We start from the raw sequence: 14738 nt of genomic DNA, 5'->3' as shown, positions 1-14738 counted from the left end.
CATAAGACTAAGGAAAAAACTTAATACAGAGAGTTCCTAAAATTGCATAAAGATGCTGAATCCAAAGATGAGAATAAAAATGGAAATCCCAGGCAACAAATAGGAGAAAATATTATTCCACAATGATCAAAGAATCACAATTTCTGGTTCTGAGGCTTTGAGTTATGCAATCCAGGGGACTAGGGTATTTGGTCTTTTAAACTTGGCATAAAGTAGAATCTCTTCAGAGCCCTTTTTATATCTTGATTTCTCAGACTGTAGATGAAGGGGTTCAGCAGGGGTGTGACAACAGTATACATCACTGAGGCGATTGTACTTGAATGTGAGGTGTGGGTAGCAGCAGAACTAAGATAAACTCCTAAGGCTGTAAAATAAAACAGGGAGACAACCAAGAGGTGGGACACGCAGGTGGAAAATGCTTTGTATTTTCCTTGAGCTGATGTGATTTTACATATGCAGGAAACTATTTTAGAGTAAGAGTAAAGGATACTAGCAAAAGGACCACCACCCATCAGGACAGCTGAAAAATACATCACTGTGTTATTAAGAAAGTTGTCGGAACTGGCAAGTTGTACTACCTGACTGAGTTCACAGAAAAAGTGGGGGATTTGTACAACGGGATAGAAGGACAATTGCAGCACCATTAAGCTGTGTAGCAAGGAATACAAGGCGATCAGCATCCAGGATATCAGAACCAGCAATACACAGAGCTGGGGGCTCATGATGACCATGTAGTTCAGGGGGTGGCAGATGGCCACATACCGATCATAGGCCATCACTGTCAGGAGAATGTCATCTAATTCTGCAAAGAGAATGTAAAAATACATCTGGGTGATACAGCATTCATAGGTGATAACTTGGCTCTGTGTCTGGATGTTCCACAGCATCTTTGGGATGGTAGTGGAGGTGAAACAGATGTCTACAAAGGACAGGTTGGAGAGGAAGAAGTACATGGGGGTGTGGAGGTGGGAGTCCAAGCTGACAACCAAGATGATGAGCAGGTTTCCAAACACAGTGATCAGGTACATGGAGAGAAAAAGCCCAAATATGAAAGACTGTATTTCTGCTTCCTTTGAAAGTCCCAGAAGAAGAAATCGTGACATTTGTGTATTGTTACTTGGTTCCATGGGGTGGAGGTGACTATCAGGAAAAAGGAAAATAATGACAATTTTCACTCATACTAATTCACATAACTGAAATACTGCAATTTCTATTTAGCCCTCAAGAAGTTGATGTTAATATTTTATTTGCAGATAAGTTCTCTTTTGGAGATGGCAATGGCAACCATGTGTGTATGTTGAGCCACTTCAGTTGTGCCCAACTCTGTGCGACCTCAAGGACCATAGCACACCAACCTCCACTGTCTATGGGATTTCCCAAGAAAGAATTCTGGTGTGGGTTGCCATGCCCTCCTCCCGCAGTTATTTCCAACACAGGGATTGATCCTGCATCTCATGAACTGGTACTGCATTGCAGGCAGATTCTAAACCACTGAGTCACTGCAGAAGCCCCTTGAAGATATACTTCATTTCATTTATGACTAGGAATTTTTGTCCCATTCTCATCACATTTGCTAAGAGGTCATATATTCTAGAGTATTAATGTGATATTCAATCTATCTTTTGAGAAAAACATATTTAGTGCTAACCATATTCCAAGAACATGGAGACAAGAAGTAGAAAATGCTGAAAAGCAAACCTCTAGCAATGCAAGGATGGTGAATGAGGTTATGCTAATAAAATATGATAGAATATGTCAGAATGTGATAGATGCCATGATGAAACAAAGCCAGGTATAAAAGAAAGTGGTAGGAGGTATTATTTTGCCCTGAGTGTTCAGGAAAGTCCAGCAAACTAGGTGATGTTTGAACAAATTCTTAAAGAAAGAGAGACAAGGAGCTAGTGTGATGTCAGAATTATGTGCCTGAAAGAGCGACTTGCCACTGCTAAAGACCTGAGGAAGAAAGATGCTTGTTCCACATGTTCAATAGCAAACACGAAAGCCAGTGGGGCAGAGGGATAAGCAGGAGGGGGAGTGATTAGAGATGGTGTCAGGGATGCTGAGGAACAAGGTGGCCTTCCTGCTACAGCTGAACCTTCCATCCATAGAGAATCCCTCTTTCCATGTGGTTCCTTACACATTATCGATTTAGCTATAAAACCATCCTATGAATTATATCCAATTCACTTCTTGGTTCAATCTGTTGCTCTGATCTGTGTCTATGTCATTTAGCATATGGGTCCAGGTGCCTCTGCTGTTGAGAACTGTTCTCCCTTTCAAGACCAAAGCACGCACGCACACACACACCATGTTCTATGTTGTGTCACCATCATACATTGGTCACCCAGATTCACCCTCTTTAGGCTGTGAGTGGTTACAGCTCAGCTGGTCAGGTCAAATAATTATTCTCCAAAAGAATATATAATTTTTACTGTGAAATTCCAGTTTATAAACTTCTCATGGAATAATAAATGTGGGGTTCATTTTTTGTATAGTCAATTTCTGCTTGGTATTTCGTGAAAAATAAAATCTACGAGTGAAGGAAACAGAAAGAAATAAAATGGATATATAGACATTAGGGAAAAAATATACAATATACTCAGTAACCCCTGAGAAAATGCAATAAACAAGGTTTCCTTGCTGCATCAACATTCCAGCTCCAGTGACATCTCCTTGATGTCTGGAAACATAATCAAGAAAAATATCTTTGGTCCAAGAACATTAAAATAATGAAAGATGTATGACATGGAACATCTTTCGGTTTGAATATCTCAAAAGGAAAAGAAAAAATTGGAATATAAGCTACCAATTCAATATCAGAGATAGACAAAATACAACAGAAGTTGGATATGTTTTATATAAAGCAGAAGATTTCTTTTTCTTGAGGACTTCCCCCTATTTGTTTCCTCTTGTTCATAAATAAGATCCTTATACTTATTTTCTACTTTTACTGGATGCATTTTATGCCTCCTATTCCTTTTATTTTTTTTTATTTTTATTTTTACTTTATTTTACTTTACAATACTGTATTGGTTTTGCCATACATTGACATGAATCCACCACGGGTGTACATGCGTTCCCTTTGAAGGGATTTTCTTGGTGGCTCAGAAAGTAAAGAATCTGCTTGTCAATGCGGGACTCAGAGGTTCAATCCCTGGGTCTAAAAGATCCCCTGGAGAAGGAAATGGCAACTCACTCCAGAATCCTTGCCAGGGAAATCCCATGGACAGAGGAGCCGGGTGGGTTACAGTCCATGGGGACACAAGAGTTGGAGCAACTTAGCAACTAAACCACTAACATCATTCCTTCTGAGCTTCTACTATTACCATTTAATTGTCAAGATTGACACTTGCATTTTCAAGTGCAATGTTCACTTTGTTTTGGACCATAAATAAGTACATTAATATTAAGAAAACCGGAAAACAGCCACAATGACCTCTGGCCTCCGGGCAATGCAAGATTGGTCCTCAGGTGACCTCAGGTCCACATTCTGGGCTTCCATCATCACTGACACTCTCCTGCAGGGTCTGTGGTGTTCTCAGACTCACCTGCCTGCAGATTGAGAGAGAAAGCTTTTTCTGTAGAAGTCAAAATTCCTCCCTAAATGATTACTGATGCAGACAGAAAATTTGTCCCCAAATAAGAAAACAGGAAGTGATAAAAATCAAGCATTGGTTCCCAGACAGATGCAGAACTTCAAAGGCAAGAACCAGGTCCTCCCCAATCAAAGTGGCAGAGGCTGAGCGACTGCAGCAGAGGAGATATTTGCAGCTTCCTGTGTCAGCTCATTAGGCATGTTTCCTCTGGTTACTCCAACCTGTAACTACATTATTTCCCATAAGGACACTTTTCTGGACAGAATGGATTTTTCCCCCTGCTAATTCTCTATACCTAAGACACTGCATTATAAGTTAGGTGATTTTTTTTTTTATTACTCCTCCCTCTTAATTCTCTTGCTTCTAAATCCCTAAGGTTCTCAGCATGTCATCACATCCCAGAGTAGAAAAATAATAGCAAATGAAGCAACTGACAAAGAATTAATCTCAAAAATATGCAAGCAACACTTATAGCTCAATTCCAGAAAAATAAATAACCCAACCAAAAAATGGGCCAAAGAACCAAACAGACATTTCTCCAAAGAAGACATACAGGCTAACAAACACATGAATAGATGCTAAACATCACTCATTATCAGAGAAATGCAAATCAAAATCAAATGAGGTACCATCTGATGCCAGTCAGAATGGCTGCTATCCAAAAGTCTACAAGCAATAAATGCTGGAGAGGGTGTGGAGAAAAGGGGACCCTGTTACACTGTTGGTGGGGAGGCAAACTAGTACAGGCACTATGGAGGACAGTATGTAGATTCCTTAAAAAACTGGAAACAGAACTGCCACACGACCCAACAATCTGACTGCTGGGCACACACACCGAGGAAACCAGAATTGAAAGAGACACGTGTACCACAATGTTCATCACAGCACCATTTATAATAGCCAGTACCTGGAAGCAACCTAGATGTCCATCAGCAGACGAATGGATAAGAAAGCTGTGGTACATATACACAATGGAGTATTACTCAACCATTAAAAAGAATATATTTGAATCAGTTCTAATGAGGTGGTTGAAACTGGAGCCGATTATACAAGTGAAGTAAGCCAGAAAGAAAAAGACCAATACAGTATACTAACGCATATATATGGAATTTAGAAAGATGGTAATGATAACCCTGTATGTGAAACAGCAAAAGAGACACAGGTTTATAGAACTGTCTTCTGGACTCTTTGGGAGAGAGCGAGGGTGGAATGATTTGGGAGAATGACATTGAAACATGTATAATATCATATGTGAAACAAATCACCAGTCCAGGTTTGATACATGATATAGGATGCTTGGGGCTGGTGCACTGGGATGACCCAGAGGGATGGTATGGAGAGGGAGGCGGGAGGGGGGTTCAGGATGGGGAACACGTGCACACCCATGGCAGATTCGTGTTAATGTATGGCAAAACCAATACAATGTTGTAAAGCAATTAGCCTCCAATTAAAATAAATAAATTTATATTAAAACAACCAAAATTTTCTTTAAACTGTAACATTCAGGATTTGTCTTGACTAGGTCCCTTGGGTCTTTAATACTTTGATTTGGGGCAGGGACAGAACCACTGAAATCTCCAAACATTGCTATTGTCCTCTTCAAAAAAGGGGATGACTTTGCTACTTTGGAATAAAACCTTGGTTTTATACTCCTTGGATGCATGATAGTTTCTCCAAGTCAATTAGAAATCTCCCAGTTATATCAGAAGTAAAGAGCTATCCTTTATCCCCTCACTACTAAATGTTTGTACTGATAAGAGAGATATTTATATGTTGATATGTGCCATGAACTATCTAAGAGTATTATGTGTGTGTGTGTGTTTGTGTGTGTGTGTACTGTGCCCAGTTACATCTGATTCTATGTGACCCCATGGACTGTAGCCTGCCAGGCTTCCTCTGTCTGTAGGATTTGCCAATCAAGAATACTGGAGTGGGTTGCCTTTCCATTCCCCTGGGATCTTCCCAATGGAGAGGTCAAACCCACATGTTCTGCATTGCAGGCAGACCCACTAGGTAGATCAGGCAGTAAAGAATCTGCCTGCATACATGAGATGCAGTATATATACATATACACATACAGATACATATATGTGTATATATATATATAGATAGATAAAGATATAATGTGTGTGTGTGTGTGTGTGTGTGCCACAACCTGAGATGAGTGGATGCTTGGGAACCTGGCTGTGAATCACAGCAGAGGCTCAGGCATGAAGCAATGTGTTAACAGGGCCACGACCTCTGCCATTACTGGCGCTTACATGGGCTTCACATCAGAAGCAACCCCAATCACTGACTACAGTCGTGTGCCACAGCCCACACCACTATCCATACCAGAAGTCCATGCAAGTCCCTGCTCCCTGGATTTGCACCTCATGCCATAATAAGAACAGTAGCCATACTGTAGCGACAAAAGAGCTTCAGACCCAAAGATGCTTCTGAGCAGGGGAGGGCCAACTGTTGGCAGTGCTTACAGAGACAGTGCATCAGAGGCAGTCTGCATCTCAAGCTCTGCCCAGGCCAACACGTCCATGCCCCACCACATGTAGAGTGCCTCACACTAGCACTTCTTGCTCCAGCACTGCTCCCCTCTGGGTCGACCGAGCTGGTGCGGGAGTGGGAAAGCGCACACGTAGGGGAAACAAGGTCAGCTCAGACCTGACCCTCAGGGCTTCTGCTCTAGCAACTTGAGAGCTGCCTCCCTCCCATTAGGCCAGTATTGGCCACAAATCAAAGATGAAGCCATATCTCATACCTGATTCAAGCCCTAAAAACATGACTAAAAAACAGCTAATGAAGGAGAAAGAAACAGTTTGTCAGATTTCGAATCAATGCATTAGTAAAGATGATATGAAACTCCATTTTCTCAAGCTAAATTGATTCAAGGAATCTTCCAAATGAAGTTTTATTTCCAGTATTCACCCTGTGCATTTTGTTAATAAGTGGAAGACCATAAAATATTTAATTCTCTGAAAAAAAAAAAGACTGATGAAACAGTGATCATTTTAATAGGGAACTATAAAATACAAACTAGTTAGAACTGAACACTACAATAAAGGAAATGGCCAACAACTAGGAGTAAGTAATAGTATACCAGGTAATACAGAAGAATGCATAGGTTAACTGAAATATAGAATAATGGAAATGACTCAGTCAGAAAAGAAAAAAAAATAAAAATGAGAATATTTTGAGGGATGTTTGACTACATAAAGGACACCAACAGTGGCATAACTGGAGTGTCCAGGAAGGAAAAGACAGAAGGAGAGATAGTCAAAAGGTATTTGAAAAAATTATGGCTGAAAACCTTCTCAAAGATGAATAAAAAACCAGAATCAGGTACCAGAAGATAAAAGTGTCCCCCCAAAATGACAGCAAAAAGAACCACACCAAGATCCATCCGTGAAAACTGCAATATTAAAGATATGGGTTTCTAAAGGAAGCAAAAGAAAAGAAGCATTATATGAAAAGGTGCCCTATAAGTCTATCAAATGATTTCCTTTTTGTTTTTTTAAGAAACATTACATGTCAGATGGAAGAAATATGATATATTTAAAGTGATGAGTGGGAATATCCTGCAAACTACGGCATAATACCCAGCAAGACTATCATTTAGAATTGAAGGAGAGATAAGGAGCTTTTCAGACAAGCAGACTGTAGCAATTTATCAATTCTAAACCTACTCGACAAGGAATGATGTATAATCTTCTCTAAGAAGGGAAAAAAAAGGCATAACAAGTGGGAAGAAGCTATACAAAAGGCAAAATCCCAGTAATTAAGGCAAACGTGTAGAAAGGCGAGAATCAAATCACTTAAGCTAGAATGAAAATTAAATAGACAAAAAGAATTTCGGAAGTCCAGTATAGCTACAATAAGAATTAAAGGGATAAATAGTGAGGGGTTAAATATGACAACAAACACGAATGTAGCTCAGGAAGTGAAAATGTAGTGAATATTTGAAAGTGCAGGAACTTAAAAGACAGCCTGTTTTAAAAAGAAAATACAGCTGTAAGCCATCATATAAAAACCCATTGTTTAACATACATCAAAAAAACTACACTAGATACACAAAAACTAGAGAGAAAGAAACACAAGCATTATTACTTTGCTGTCTAGTCACTCAGTCATGTCTGACTTGTTGCTAACCCATGGACTGCAGCACGCTAGGCGTCCCTGTCCTTCAACATCTCCCAGAGCTTGCTCAAAGCATACCACTAAATAAAACATCAAACCTAAAGAATCACACAGAAGGCAAAAACAAGAACTACAAGCAAGAAACAAAGAACACACTGGCAATAAGCAATACCTGTGGATAATCTCTATCAGTGTCAGCAAACTACATATTCTAATAAAAAACATGATTCTTAACAAATTATTCATAAATCTATGATATCCCACCAAAGAAATGAAATTTCCAAACATTTTTTTCTTCAAAGGTATGTAAATTGTGGAGTAGGAAAAAATAAAAATTTCCTGTGTATAACACTGAGAATAAAGCTTAATAAAGAAAGTGCCAAAAATTGTATAAATATGCTGAATCCAAAGAAGGAAAGAAAAATGGAAATTCCAGAAAATACATACAAGGAGCAAATTTTATTCCACAATGATCAAAGAATCACAATTTCTGGTTTTGAGGCTTTGAGTTATGCAATCCAGGGAAATACTATAATTGGTTTTTTATACTTTGTGTGAAATATAAACTCTTCAGAGCCCCCTTTATATCTAGATTTCTCAGACTGTAGATGAAGGGGTTCAGCAGGGGCGTGACCACAGTGTACATCACCGAGGCAACTGTACTTGAATGTGAGGTGTGGGTAGCACCAGAGCTAAGGTAAACTCCTAAAGTTGCAAAATAAAATAGAAAGACAACCAAGAGGTAGGACACACAAGTGGAAAATGCTTTATACTTCCCTTGAGCTGATATGATTTTACATATGCAGGAAACTATTTTAGAGTAAGAGTAAATGATACCAGCAAAAGGACCACCACCCATCAGGACAGCTGCAAAATACATCACTATGTTATTAAGAAAGTTGTCAGAACTGGCATGTTGTACCACCTGACTGAGTTCACAGAAAAAGTGGGGGATTTGCACAACTGGACAGAAGGACAGTCTCAGCACCATTAAGCTGTGTAGCAAAGAATACAAGGTAGTCAACATACAGAATATCAGAACCAGCAGTCCACAGAGCCGGAGGCTCATGATGACCATATAGTGCAGGGGGTGGCAGATGGCCACATACCGATCATAGGCCATCACACTCAGGAGAATGTCATCTAATCCTGCAAACAGTATACGAAAATACATCTGGGTGATGCAGCCTTCATAAGTGATACCTTTGCTCTCTGTCTGAATGTTCCAGAGCATCTTTGGGATGGTGGTGGAAATAAAACAGAGGTCTACAAAGACAGGTTGGAGAGGAAGTCATGGGGGTGTGGATGTGGGAGTTTGAGCTGACAGTGAAGATGATGATTAGGTTTCCAAGCACAGTGACCAGGTATATGGAGAGGAAAAGCCCAAATATGAGGGGCTGTAGTTGGCTTCCTTTGAAATTTCCAAAGGAAGAAATCCTGAAATCTGTGTATTGTTACTTGGCTCCATGGGGTGGAGGTAACTACCAGGAAAAAGGAAATAATGACAATTTTCACTCTTACTGGTATAATTCACATAGCTGAGATGCTGCAATTTATATTTAGCCCTCAAGAAGTTGGTGTAATATTTTATTTTCAGATAAGTTCTCTTTGAGCATATGTGTGTAGGTTTAGCAGCTTCAGTCTTGTGCAACTTTGTGCGACCCCAAAGACCATAGCATACTAGGCTCCACTGTCCATGGGATTTCCCAAGAAAGAGTTCTGGAGTGGGTTGCCTTGCTCCCCTCCAGGGGTTCTCCCCAAACCTGGGACTGAACCCATGTCTCTTAAATGGCTGCTGCATTGAAGGCAGATTCTAAACCGCTGAGTCAAGAAGCCCCTTTGAGGGTATACTTCATTTCATTTTGGACCAGGAATTTTTGTCCCATTCTCATCAAATTTGCTAAGAGGTCATATATTCTAGAATTTTAATATGATATTCCTTCACTGATTTGAGAAATATTTAGTGCTAATCATGATCCAAGCACATGGAGGAAAGACATATGAAGTGCTGAAAAGTAAATCTCTCTCAATCCAAGGATAGTGAGTGAAGATATTCAAATAATACATCATAGAATATGTCAGAAAGTGACATATGCTAAGAAGAAAACAAAACCAGATATAAAAGAGAGTGGTACGAGGTATTATTTTGTCCTGAGTGTTTAGGAAAGTCCAGCAAACTAGGTAATGTTTGAACAGATTCCTAATGAGAGAGACAGGGAGCTAGTGCGATATCAGAATTGTGTGCCTGGAAGAGCAACCTGCCACTGCTAAGGACCTGAGGAAGCTGCTTATTCCACACATTCAATAGTAAACACGGAAGCCAGTGGGGCAGAGGGATAAGCAGGAGGGGGAGTGATTAGATAGGTGTCAGGGATGCTGAGGAAAACGGTGGCTTCCCTTCTACAGCTGAACCTTCAGTCCACAGAGAATCCCTCCTTCCACGTGCTTCCTTGCACATTATCAATTTAGCTATAAAACCATACAGTGAATTATATCAGATTCCATTCTTAGTTCCATCTGTTGACTTAATTCTGACCTGTGTATATATGTCATTTAGCATATGAGTCCAGGTGCCTCTGCTATAAGAACTGTTCTCCCTTTCAAGGCACAAGCACGCACATGCACGTGAGCGTGAACACATCCACACACCCACACACACACAGACATACCCACACCATGTTCTTTTCGGTTGTGTCACTACCATGTGTGGTCAGACAGATTCACACTCTTTACACTGTGAATGGTTAGAGCTCAGCTGGTCAGGTCAAATTATTATTCTTCAAAAGAATATATAATTTTTACCACAAAATTCCAGTTTATAAACTTCTCATGGAACAATAAATGTGGGGTTCATTTTTGGTATAGCCAATTTCTGCTTGGTATTTAGAGAATAATTAAAAGGATGAGAGTGAAAGAAACATAGAGAAATGAAATGGACCTATGGCCATTAAGGGAAAATAATATCCAATATACTAAAATGACCCCTGAGACAATGCAATAATGAGATATCCTTGCTTCTTCAACATTCCAACTCCAGTGACATCTCCTTGATGTCTGGAAAAATAATAAAGAAAAAGATCTTTTGTCCAAGGACATAAAACGTGATATGACATAGAACATCTTACAGTTTGCATATCCTAATAGGAAAATAAGCAATTGGAATATAAACTACTAATTCAATATCAGAAATAATCAAAATACAACAGAAATTGGATATGTTGTATGTGAAGCATATGAAGCAGTAGAAGACTTCTTTTCCTTAAGGACTTTCCCTATTTGTTTCCTCCTGTTCATAAAAAACATCCCTATACATACTCTCTACTTTTACTGGCAGCATTTTATGCCTCCTATTCTACCTAACAGGATTTCCCTGGTAGCCAGAAAGTAAAGAATCTGCCTGTAAATGCAGGAGACATAGCTTTGATCACTGGGTAGAGAAGATCCCCTGGAGAAGGAAATGGCAACCCATTCCAGCATTCTTGCCTGGGAAATTCTATGGACAGAGAAGCTGGGTGGGCTACAGTCCATAGGGTCACAAGGGTTGGAGCAACTTAGAGATTAAACCACCACCATCATTCCTTTTGAGTTTCCACTGTTACCATTTAATTGTCAACATTGACACTTGCCTTTTTGAGTGCAATGTTCACTTTATTTTTAGACTATAATAAGTATATTAACATTAGGAAAACCAGAAAAAAAGCACAGTGATAGGGCCTCCTGACCTCAGGTACACACCCTTGGCTTCCTTCCTCTCTGATGCTCTCCTACACCATCTGTGGAACTATCAGAATCGCCTGCCTGCAGATTGAGACAGAAAGCTTTCCCTGTAGCAGTCAAAATTCCTCCCTAAAAGATTACTGATGCAGACAGAAATTTTGTCCCCAAATATGAAAAGAGAAAGTGACTAAATCAAGCATTGGTTGCCAGACAGATGCAGAACTTCCAAAGCAAGGACCAGGTCCTCCCCAACCAACATGGGAGAGGCTGAGCGACTGCAGCAGAGAAGATATTTACAGCTTCCTGTGTCAGCTCATTAGGCGTGTTTCCTCCAGTCACTCCAATCTGTAACTACATGATTTCCTATGGGGACACTTTTCTGGACAGAATGGATTTTTTCCCCCTGCTGATTCTCTGTTCCTAAGACACTGCATTATAAGTTAGGTGAATTCATTTTTTATTACTCCTTCCTCTTAATTCTCTTGCTTCCAAAGGCCTGAGGTTCCCAGCCTGTCATCATGTCCCTGAGCACAAGATTTTCTTTAAATTGTAAAATTCAGGATTTGTCTTGACTAGGTCCCTTGGGTCTTTAATGCTTTGATTTGGGGCAGGGACAGAACCACTGAAATCTCTAAACATTACTATCATCCTCTTCAAAATGGAGGATGACTTTGCTACTTTAGAATAAAACCACAGTTAATATACTCCTTGGATGCATGATAGTTTCTCCAAGTCAATTAGAAATTTCCCGTTATATCAGAAGTTAAGAGCTATCCTTTAATCCCTCATTACTAATGTTTGTACTTATATAAAGAGAGATATTTATATGTTGATATGCACCATAAACTATCTTAGCATATTATATGTGTGTGCATGTGTGTGTGCTGTGCTCAGTCACATCTGAGTCTTTGTGACCTCCATGGAATTTTCCAGGCAGGAATACTAGAGTGAAATGCCATTTCCTTCTGGCCTCTAAACAAAGAGGAAACCATATATCATACCTGACTCAAGCCCAAGCCCTCCATACCTCCTAACAAGATGGTTGTAATTAGTACACCCCAAAGAAAGGCATGAATTGTGATAACATCACATCTAGCTCTTCCAGTAAAGCCACTGGGCACACATCAACTGTATATGACTGTTCCCACAGAAAGACACCACTCTAAGACAGCGAGAGTTCACTGTGGCAAATAATTTCAGAAAACAGACAAACGTAAGTAAAATGAAAATACAGAGGAATTTGTCCCAACTTAAATAACAAGATATCATGCCTAAAAAACAGCTAATGAGAGAGAAACAAAAAGTTTACCAGATTCGGAATCAATACATTAGTAAAGATATAAAACTCCATTTTCTCAAGCTTAAATGATTCAAGAAACCTTTCAAAAGAAGTTTTATTTCCAGTATTCACCCTCTGCATTTTGTTAATAAGTGGAAGACCATAAAATATTTAATGTTGTGTAAAATGACTGTTGAATCAGTTGTAATTTTAACAGGGAAATATAAAATAAAAGTTAGCTTGAACTGAACATTACATTAAATGAAATGAACAACTAGAAGTAATTAATAGTTATCCAGGTGATACAGAAGAATGCATAAGCTAACTGAAATATAGAATCATGGAAATGATTCAGTCAGAAAGAAAAAAAAAAACAAATTAAAAATGAGAATAATTTGAGAGATGTCTGACTACATTAAGAACACCAACAGTAGCACAATTGCAGTGTCCAGGAAGGAAAAGACAGATAAAAAGGTAGTCAAAACATATCTGATAAACTTATGTTTGAAAAGTTCCCAAATCTGAGTAAAAAAGCAAATTCATGTACCAGAAGAAAAAAGAGGCCCCCCAAAATGAGAGCAATAAAACCTACACCAAGATACAGCAATTAAAACCACAGAGTTAAAGATATGGTTTTCTAAAGCCAGCAAAATAAAACAGTGTCATGTAAGATGGAAGCACATAAATCTATCAGCTGATTCATTTTTATTTTATTTTTTTTGCAGAAACTTTGTACAATATAATGGAGAGGCGTTATATATTTCTTTTTTTCTTTTTTTAATATAAATTTATTTGTTGTAATTGGAGGCTAATTACTTTACAATATTGTATTGGTTTTGCCATACATCAACATAAATCCACCACGGGTGTACAAGTGTTCCCCATCCTGAACCCCCTCCCACCTCCCTCCCCGTACCATCCCTCTGGGTCATTCCAGTGCACCAGCCCCAAGCATCTTGTACCATGCATCAAACCTGGACTGGCGATTTGTTTCACATATGATATTATATATGTTTCAATGCCATTCTCCCAAATCATACCACCCTCGCCCTCACCCACAGAGGCCAAAAGACTCTTCTATACATCTGTGTCTCTTTTGCTGTTGAGAGGGAAAAATGTGCAAACTAGGGCATTCTACTCAGGAAGATTAACATTCAGAATTGAAGGAGAGATAAGGAATTTTTCAACCAATCAAAGACTAATAAGAATTTATCAATTCTAAATATACTCTACATGGAATATGATAGGACCTTCTCAAAGAAGGAAGAAAAAAGACATAACAAGTGTTAAGAAACTATAAGAAAAAGAAAATTGTGCTAGTAAAGGCAAACATGTAGAAAGGCTGAGGATCAAATCATTTAAATGAAGTTGCTCAGTCGTGTTCGACTCTTTGCAACCCCATGGACTCTAGCCTACCAGGCTCTTCCATCCATGGGATCTTCCAGGCAAGAATACTGGAGTGGGTTGCCATCTCTTTCTCCAGATCTTCCCAACCCAGTGATTGAACCCGGGTCTCCTGCATTGTAGGCAGACGCTTTACCATCTGAGCCACCAGGGAAGATCGTTAAGCTAGTATGAAAACTTAATAGACAATATAATTCTAAAATCAAGTATAGCTACAATAAGAATTAAAGATAGGGAGGTATCAAATGTGACTTCAAAGGAACAAAATGTGTGGCAGGAAGTGAAAATGTAGTGCTATTAATATGTGTATGAACTTAAAAGACAACTTGTTTTTAAAAGTAGACATTATTGTAAGTCATCATATGGAGACCTTTTGTTTATCATACATCAAAAATCTATACAAGATAAAATGTAGAAAGGAAGGAACACAAGCATATCACTAAATAAATCATCAAATCATAAGAAACACAAAAAAGAAAAAGAATGACACTACAGAAAACAAATTAACAAATTGGAAATAAGTAATACCTACCAAAAAACTTCTTTAGCTGTCAGTAAATTAAATGACCTCCTGAAGAGCCGACTTAGAACTAAATATTAAAACAACTAAG

At 39.0% G+C, this 14738-nt stretch overlaps 1 protein-coding gene and 1 pseudogene across 1 annotated transcript; both read right to left on the bottom strand.

Moving 5' to 3' along the window:
* Positions 1-179: 179 nt before the first annotated feature.
* LOC128051283 (olfactory receptor 7A5-like) lies at positions 180-1148 on the bottom strand. The gene has a single exon (XM_052643808.1). The coding sequence runs from the start codon at positions 1125-1127 to the stop codon at positions 180-182; it is 948 nt and encodes a 315-aa protein (XP_052499768.1). The 5' UTR covers positions 1128-1148.
* A 7108-nt stretch (positions 1149-8256) lies between these two features.
* LOC128050439 (olfactory receptor 7A10-like) lies at positions 8257-11064 on the bottom strand (annotated as a pseudogene).
* Positions 11065-14738: the final 3674 nt, after the last annotated feature.

The sequence above is a fragment of the Budorcas taxicolor genome, chromosome 7 (assembly GCF_023091745.1).
Source record: "Budorcas taxicolor isolate Tak-1 chromosome 7, Takin1.1, whole genome shotgun sequence".
Taxonomy (NCBI): domain Eukaryota; kingdom Metazoa; phylum Chordata; class Mammalia; order Artiodactyla; family Bovidae; genus Budorcas; species Budorcas taxicolor.
Note: the sequence above shows the minus strand (reverse complement) of the source record. Positions and strands in the feature narration are given on the sequence as shown.